General features: G+C 42.4%; 1 protein-coding gene across 1 annotated transcript; it reads left to right on the top strand.

Annotated features, from left to right (window-relative positions):
- The first annotated feature begins 2,964 nt into the window (after positions 1-2,964).
- On the top strand, positions 2,965-4,017 carry LOC110214167 (beta-1,3-galactosyltransferase 2-like). Its single transcript, XM_020994916.1, has one exon. The coding sequence runs from the start codon at positions 2,965-2,967 to the stop codon at positions 4,015-4,017; it is 1,053 nt and encodes a 350-aa protein (XP_020850575.1).
- The last annotated feature ends 5,319 nt before the right edge of the window (positions 4,018-9,336 follow it).

Here is a 9,336-nt window from a genome sequence, read left to right as displayed (position 1 = left end):
GATCTCTATTAAAAAAATTATACTTCATTATTATTGTTATATTCTGAATTCTGTCAATAAAAATTTTGTGGAAATTTGTTTTCTCCTTTGTTGTGTAAGTACCTATATAACACTCTCGATTTTGCCTCTTGGACTACAAGGTTTTAAATATTTACTATCTGGCTCTTTATAGAAAAAAAAATTGGCCAACTCCTGCTCTGGGTCACTGGAAAAGCCCACCCAAGATATGGTGTTAACAGCGAACTTGCAACATGAGTGAGATTTATTGGAAGCCACTGGGAACACCCGCTAAACTTATAGTTGTTGGGTCTAGGATTCACTGGCCAGTCTGCCAGAAAGTGACAGCCCTATTACCAGGAATCAGAGTGGGCTCACCATCACTGAGTGATGATACTGTTTCCTCCTTTTCCTCCCAATTTCGTGACTTTGATATTGGGAGGTGGGGGGTGGTGGCTGAGAACTCATTTCAAACAGAGTCTGGAGGTGGCTTTCCCTTGGTGAAAGTAAAATTGTGAACTTAACTATGAAACAAAAGATGAAATTCCACAGCCAAGAAAACCGATGATAGACAGTTTAAATTTAGGATTTGGAGAATAATAACTTTAATACCTCCACACCCGTGAAGAAAATATCTTTCTGAAACCAACTTCACTTTTTTTTTTTAACAATTCCCTTTTCAATCTGGTTGACATTAAACAAAGGGAAATTTCTTAATTGAATTAAACAAAAAGACATTTCTCCCCTCCCTTCCCACCCCCCTCACTCCAGTTACTATAACATACCCAAGACAAACTTTCTCTAATGATTTAGAATTGAGATCACTCAAAGTTGTCTATTCTGGGACGGCTGATTAGATCTTTGATTGATCTTTGTGAGACCAAGGACTTTAGAACAGGACATTGTTTTAATTTTAATTCATCATTTAAAAAAAATAAAACAAATAGTCCCTAATGCCATTTGCTTCCGCATTAAAAGGGCACGGTGTCAGCCACTTGGGAGTTTTATACTCTAGCTTAAAAAAAAAATTCGATTTTATGAAATGAATAGATTTTGAACCAAAGTGTGAGTGTGTTTTCCTTTTGGATCCCAAGAAGTTGGGAAGGGAATAAGAACCTTACTGAGAATTGGGGGGTAAAGATAAGTCAAGTTAGATAGATTTATAAAATATCATATTTTAAGTGTTATATTTTAGGATTCAGTAGCTTAAAACTCTATTAAGACTTTTAGGACATCATGGAGAATGAGTTTACATTTTAAACCCTCGACTGAACCTAAATGGAGGAGAAGGCCAATGTACTGAGAGGTGAAGGTCCAGACTGACTGGATGTTGGTACTAACTTACCTATCTTTTCTGGCGTCCAAGTAGGAGCAGGTACATCAGTCCAGGAGTGGAACATTGCCACAGCAGCAACTCTTTTAGAACGATAGAATGCGTCCTCCTCTACACGCAAAACGTAGTTGGTGGGCCTTAGAGTGCCTACCTCAAAGGGGTTATTGTTTTGTTTTTTTTGAGATTAAAATGAGATAATGTAGGTTGAACATTCTGTTAGCCTTAAAGCACTATATAAATATTGGTTATTATTGTTATTATTATTATTATTATTGTTGTTATAGCAGGTTCTATTTTGTTCCCCTTCCCTTTGTGGCAGCCCCTGGCCCAGTACCTGATCTCACTCACCCCTCCTTAGCCCTTCTCCCTCACATCACCTCCCCCCAAACAGAGGCAGCTTTGGCTGCTACTGCAGCCACCTTAGATCCCTGCCGACAATGTCCAGTCAGCTGAGTTCCAGGCAAGGCCAAGCTGGCTGGTTGCTTGGGTGCTCTGCCCCACCCAACACTTCCAAGTGAGCTCAGAGCTAGGCAGGTTTCCTCCCACTCCCACCTTCTCACTCCTCCCATATCCGTGCCTACCTGGACAGATGCCTACCAGTCCCCTCTGAGTTGTTCTCCTGCTGACACCACATCCCAGGCGACCGGCTAGATAAGAGGGTGAGGACCCTGTTGGGCTAGAGGGGAGGGGACTGATGGGTGGAATCTGGGAGAGGGAGCTTGGAGGACATCAAAAGTCCAGATTCTGGGTTTTTCAGAGCAATAACCCAACAGTCTGTCTCCTATCACCCCTGTGGGAAGCTGAAGCTCTGGGAAACAGGCTGGGCTAGATGGTAATGGGGTGGGTTAGGGTAAAGGCTGGGGCCTTTCTCAGGAAAGACTTTGGCTTTTTCAGGGTTAGATCTCATCTCCCTGGGGTGAGCTTGAGCCCCAGGGGATGTGGCTGGTTCTAGGTCTGGGAGGAAGGGAGAATTTTAGATAGGAGAGGAAAAAGCAAAGCAAGAAATGAGGCCAGTTTGAAGGATTCCTGCTTTTCACACCAGAGTTCTCTGAAGGTTCCGTAGGGATAGCCCCTGTCCCTTTCTGCCCCAAACCTTTTTGCACAGCCAGGGGTTGTTGGCTGCTCGGATGGGGCCCCTCTGGTCCTCACTCCTTTAATCTCACAAAATCATACTCTCATAGCTGGAAGGGACCTTAGAAGTCATTTGGGTCAGCTCCCCTCATTTCACAGATGGGGAAACCTGAAGCCCCTCCCCTTGGAGGAGTCACTTGTCCAAGGAGAGTCAGTGGCAGCCTAAACCCCAGGGCTCTCAACTCTCAGCTCAAGGCTCTTCCCACCCCCACCCCCTGCAGTGCAGGCTCCCTAAACCTTCTGACCTGCCCCTCTTCCTGTTCTTTCAGTACTAAATTGGCAGCTGGCCTAGCACAAAGTGGACTGGGGGAGTCTTCTTCCCTATTCCCATGCCCTTATCTTTCCTATTGTTCCTGGATCTACAAATCCGGGGGCCCCCACACACCCTGAAAAAGCTGAGCCACAGAGGGAGGAGAAGGGCCTGGAAAGCTGAGCTAGAACCCTGCACCTAGCACTGACCAGGCCTCTCACTCCTCCTCCCTACCCAGGACAACCTTGGCACCATGAAGCTGAGCAGGAGGCGTCTGGTGATGGGGACTCTGCTGGGCACAGCCTTTGGGGCGCTGCTGATACTGCTGGTGGGTCAGTTTGTAGATTTCCAGACTCTTTCCTCAGATTTGAAGCCCTTGGTCTCCACAGAGCCAGCTGGGGGGTCTTTGAGTCTTCCTCTAAGGAAGTTTGAGTGGAAGACTCGGACACCACATCCCTGGGAACTGAAGTACCCTTACCCCTACCCTTTCCTAGTCACCCACCCTAATAAGTGCAAAGGTCCCAGAGGTGCCCCCTTCCTGCTCATGCTGGTGATGACTCGGCCCCAGGATGTGGGGATACGCCAGGCCATCCGGCAAACATGGGGCAATGAGACCTTGGTTCCTGGTGTGGTCATCCTCCGCCTCTTTGTTCTTGGCCTGCCGCAACCCCTCTTTGCTGAGAAACTTCAGGCCCTCCTGGAGGAGGAGGACAGGGAGCATGGGGATCTCCTCCAGGTGGGCTTCCTGGATACATACCACAACTTGACTCTCAAGGTCCTCATGGGGCTGGAGTGGATGGCCCGGTACTGTCCCAGTGTCCAGTATGTGCTCAAGGTGGACAGCGATGTATTTCTAAACCCCAGCTTTCTGGTGCGGCAGGTGCTTCAGCCCAATGGACCCCCACGGCCTAACTTTACCACAGGTTACATTTACACAAATACAGGCCCTCTTCGGAACCCAGCTTTCAAGTGGTATATGCCTCCAGAGCTATACTTGCAGGACAAGTACCCTCCCTATTGTGGGGGTCCCGGCTATGTTCTTTCTGGATCTTTAGCCCTTAGGGTCCTGGCTGTGGCCCAGACTCTCAAAGCCATCTACTTGGAGGATGTGTTTGTGGGCTTGTGCCTACAGCGTCTGGGGGTAAAGCCTACTCCTTCTTCCCCTGAAGCCTTCCTGATGTTTCGACTACAGTATGAACACTGTGCCTTCCACCGACTTGCCCTGGTTCACCACTTCCAGTCCCAAGAACTGCTGCAAATTTGGCCAGACTTCCAGAGGGTCAATAGGACCTGCAATGTGGCATGAGAGGATGGAACAAGGACTCATATTCCTCTTGCTTCCATTCCCACCCGACTCCTCCTCCGACCTAAGTAAAGACAGAAGTCACTGGCCCCCTTCCAGAGGGCCTTCCAGGCCAACCTCTGACCCTTAGGACAGATGGACAAATGATCCCATGGATTTGATTACCAGCTGAGGGTCCTCCCTTAGTCACGGCCAATTCTTCAGGGTTCCCTCCTGTCCAGGGCTCTCGGCAGTGAAACCCAGAATCAATTAAGAATTTACCCTCACTTCTCAAGGACAGTTCTGGATTTTAGGAGTAAGCAAAACACTTGGAAAAAAAACCAATGAATTTGGAGGCAGAGATCCTGGGTCAGAATCCCAGCTCTGTGAGTTGCTACCTATATGACCATAGGCAAATCACGTACCTTCTTTGGGCTTTATTTTTTCCCATATTTAAAACAGAAAGATTGCTGATCTCTAAGCCTCCTTCCAGTTCTAAGTCCTATGGTCCTTTTCCCGGACCCAGTTCTCTGTAGCTAAGATGTACATGATAAATGTCCAAATGAATGGATGCAAAGAGGCAGTATGGAGAAGTAGAACCTTTCTAATGGGGAGTCTGGAGACCTGAGTTCTAAAGCTAGTCTCTCTTTTTTTTAAACTTTAGTTTTTCATTTTAGGGAAATCTACAATAAGAATTATCTTAAGGAGTCCTATCAAATTCCTTTTAAGACACAAATATGGTGTTGATACCTAAACCAAGAAAATCAAAAACAGAGAAAGAAAATTATAGACCAATTTCCCTAATGAATATTGAGGCAAAAATTTTAAATAAAGTATTAGCAAGGAGATTATAGAAATATATCACAAAGATCATATAACTATGATCAGGTGGGATTTATAACAGAAATGCAGGTCTGGGCTCAATATTAGGAAAGCTATCAGCATAATCGACCATATCAATAACAAAACAATAAAAATCATATGATTAACCCAATAGACGCAGAAAAGCTTTTAACAGAATACAACACTCATTCCTATTAAAGATACTAGAAAGCATAAGAATAAATGGTGCTTTCCTTCAAATAATAAGTGGTATCTGTCTAAAACCATCAGCAGGCATTACCTGTATTGGGGATTAGCTAGAAGCCTTCCCAATAAGATAAGGAGTGGAACAAGGAAGCCCATTATCACCAATTCAATATTATGCTAGCAATGTTAACTATAGTGATGAGAAGGAAAAGACATTGAAGGAATCAGAATAGGCAATAAGGAAACAAAACTATCACTGTTTGCAGATGATATGATGATATACTTAGAGAATCCAGGAGAATCAACTAAAAAACTAATTGAAACAAAACTTTAGCAAAGTTGTAGGATATAAAATAAATCATCAGCATTTCTATATATTACCAACAAAAACCAGCAGGAAGAGATAAAAAAAAATTCTATTTAAAATAACTGCAGACAATATAAAATACTTGGGAGTCTACTTGCTAAGACAAACCAAACTACATGAACACAATAACAAAACATTTTTCACAAAAATGAAGACGTCTAAACAACTGGAAAATATTAATTGCTCTTGGGTAGGCTGAGTCCATATAATAAAATTGATGATTCTGTCTAAATTAATTTACTTATTCAGTGACATACCAATCAAACTACCAAAAATTATTTTATAGAGCTAGAAAAAATAATAAAATTGATTTGGAAGAGCAAAAGGTCAAGAATATCAAGGGAATAAATGGAAAAAAAAACGTGAGGGAAGATGACCGAGCAGTACCAGATCTCGAAATGGTAATCATAAAAACAGTCTGGCATTGGCTAAGAAATAGAGTAGTGGATCAGTAGAATAGACAAGGTACACAACATAGAGTAGTAATTGGACCATAGTAATTTAGTATTTGATAAACCCAAAGATTCGAGATTTTGAGACAAGAACTCACTAATTGACAAAAATTGCTGAGAAAACTAGAAAACAGTTTGGCAGACACTAGGTATAGACCAATATCTCACACTATATACCAAGATAAGTTCCAAATGAGGACATAATTTAGAAATAACAGGTGATATCATAAGCAAATTAGGGGAACAAGGAATAGTTTTCCTGTCAGATCTATGGAGAAGGGAAGAATTTATGACCAAATAAGGGAGAGGATCACAAGATGTAAGAATTTATGACCAAATAAAAGAGAGAGAGGATCACAAGATGTAAAATAGATAATTTTGATTACATGAAATTAAAAAGGGTTTGCACAAATAAAACCAACCCAAGATTAAAAGGAAAGCAGGAAACTGGGGAAAATTTTTTACAGCAAATTTCTCTGATAAAAGCCTCATTTCCCAGATATATACAGAGAACTTAGTTAAATTTATAAGAATATGACCCATTCCCCAATTGATAAATGGTCAAAGGATATGAACAGGCAGTTTTCAGAAGAAGAAACCAAAGCTATGTGCAATCATATACAAAAATGCTCAAACTTATTATTGATTAGAGAAATGTAAATTAAAACAACTCTAAGGTACCACCTCATACCTATCAGATTGACTATAACAGAAAAAGAAAATAACAAATGTTAGAGTAGATATGGGAAAATCGTCACACTAATGCATCGTTGGTGGAGTTGTGAACTGACCCAACCATTCTGGAGAGCAATTTGGAACTACGCCCAAAGGGCTATGGAACTGTTCATATCCTTTGACCCAGCACTATACGCAGCACTACCATTACAAGGTCAGTATCCCAAATAGATTAAAGAAAAAGGAAAAGGATCTATGTGTATAAAAATATTTATAGCAGCTCTTTTTGTGGTGGCAAAGAACTGGAAATTGAGGAGATGCCCATCAAATAGGGAATGGCTGAACAAGTTGTGGTATAAGATTGTGATGGAATACTGTTGTGCTATAAGAAATGATGAGGGAGCAGCTAGATGGCACAGTGGATAGAGCACCTGAATTCAAATCCAGCCTCAGATACATGATACTTACTAGCTGTCGTGACCCTGGGCAAGTCATTTAATCCCAACTGCCTCACCAAAAAAAAAAAAATGATGAGCAGAATGCTTTCAGAAAAATCTGGGAAGACTTATATGAACTGATACAAAGTGAAGTGAGCAGAACCAGAAGAATATTATATATAGTAACGGAAGTAATGTATGATGATCAACTGTGAATGACTTAGCTATTCTGATCAATACAATGATCCAAGATAATTCTGAAGGACTTATGATAGAAAATACTATCTCCCTCCAGAGAAAGAACCAATGGAGTTTGAATGCAAATTGAAGCATAATTTTTCAGTTTCTTTAATTTTCTTGCTTTTTTTTGTGCAACATGGCTAATATGGAAATATGTTTTATATGATTTTTCATGTATAATTGATGTCACATTTCTTGTCTTCACAATGCAAGGTGGAGGGAGCAAGGGAGAGAATTCAGAACTCAAAATTTTCTTAAAAAAATGTTAAAAAAATAAATAATGAATTTTTAAAATATGAATTATCTTGGAGACAATGGACTTTTTCAGGAGGTAGTGGCCTCCCCATCTCTTAAGATTTTCAGACAAAGACTAGGTGACCACTTACTTGCCTTTTAATATTGAGGGCCCCTGAGGTCTGTTTCTAGATTCTTTTTTATTCTCACTTTATGTTATTTCACTTGGTGATCGCTTTGACTTCCATAGATTCAGTTACTATCTGTATGCAGATTACTCTTAGATGTATTTGTCCAGCCCTAACCTCTATCCTGACCTCCAGTCTTGCATCTCTAACTACCTATTTTAGACATCTTAAACTGGATGTCCTTATAAATGTCCAAATCTGAACTCATTATCTTTCTCCAAAACCTTCCCCTCTTGCTAAGATCCCTATAATTGTCTAGAGTGCCACTATCCTTCTGGTCAATCGGGCTCACAACCTAGGTGTCATTAAGGCCATCCTCTTCCTATATGACTTCAGCTAAGTCACAGTGCAGGACTTGGAGTCACTAAGACCTGGATTTAAATCCTACCTCAGATACTTAGGAGATGGACAAAGCATTTAACTTCTCTAGGCCTTGGCTGCCACCTATCTCAAAGGTCTGCTGTGAGGATCAGATGAAATAAGATAGGTAGAGCATTTGCGGCCCTAAAAACATGAGCTGGTTGTATCGGCCCCAGTCTCTGTCCCTTAGTTGTCTCATTTGTAAAATTGGGAGTCTTGGCTAAATAAACTCTGAAGTCACATTCAGCTCCAATTCCAACTCAGTATCAGGGAACGTTGGTGGCAAAGTTAGGAGGAAGTGGCCCTACTCTCTCTTTGGACAAATTAGCTTTGGGGAGGCATCGCTGCCAGTCTCGAAGGGGTGTGGTCTGAGACTGAAGTGCCTCTGTCAGCCCTGATAGAATTATCACAACTTGATGGTGGGAACCCAAGACTATTTCCATTCCCCACCTCCACCAGAAATGTAGCCCTTCAGGATCAGAATAGGTGTATTCAGAAGGTAGAATTAGATTCATCTAGCATCCTTCCAGGTGTGGCAGGAGAAGAAGGCTTCTTACCAATCTCACCAAACAGCACTATCATGGCCCCCTCCGCTCTTTCAGTGCTCTAGAGTAACAGGTCAACCCAGCCAAACCTGACGCCCAGAGAGATAGAAAACCTAACCACTCCTTAGCCCTTGTTAGCAGCTCTAGAGGAAGACAAAAGACACTTTCTTGTGGCAGGGGATTGAAGTGAGGCTGAACTAAGCAGATCTCCCTTCATCATCACCTTCTGAGAATTTTAGAGCTGAACGGGGATTTCTGAACCTATAATGCCACGTCTTGGGGTCTCTGCCTTGGCCCCAACCTGGAGAGCTATTAAAAGATAGTGCCCAGGGTCTGTGGTTCACTCCTATTTATGATTGTTTTTCAGTATTACCAACTTTTCCCAGTTAGACATATTAACCCAGTCCTTCCCTGCAGGGAAGAATGGGTTGAGATCCATGGGAGAGGATAGGAATATCCACAGGGCTCCTTGGTCCCTCCAAAAGCTGAGCTCCAGCTCCCTGTATGGTGGAAATTCCAATTGGGTGCGCTCCAGGCTCCCCCTTGTGGCTGGATCCTTCTCATTCAAATCTAGAAATGTCTTTCACAAACCCACCCCAGATGACCCAGTAGAGGATGTCCTGTCCTCTTTTATGAGTCTGTCATCACATTTAACTTCTTTCCTTTCTTCCTTCCTTCCTTCCTTCCTTCCTTCCTTCCTTCCTTCCTTCCTTCCTTCCTTCCTTCCTTCCTTCTCTCCTTCCTTCCTTCCTTCTTTCCTTCTTTATCCCCTCCATCCTCTCCTTCCTTTCTTTATTCTCTCCCTCTTTCCTTTCC

This window comes from Phascolarctos cinereus, unplaced genomic scaffold (assembly GCF_003287225.1).
Source record: "Phascolarctos cinereus isolate Bilbo 61053 unplaced genomic scaffold, phaCin_HiC Scaffold_4;HRSCAF=312, whole genome shotgun sequence".
In the NCBI taxonomy this organism is placed as follows: Eukaryota; Metazoa; Chordata; class Mammalia; order Diprotodontia; family Phascolarctidae; genus Phascolarctos; species Phascolarctos cinereus.
Note: the sequence above shows the minus strand (reverse complement) of the source record. Positions and strands in the feature narration are given on the sequence as shown.

What these genes read in the sequence shown, in the direction of transcription:
- LOC110214167 (XM_020994916.1), top strand. Translation starts at nt 2,965, where the DNA reads ATGAAGCTGAGCAGGAGGCGTCTGGTGATGGGGACTCTGCTGGGCACA.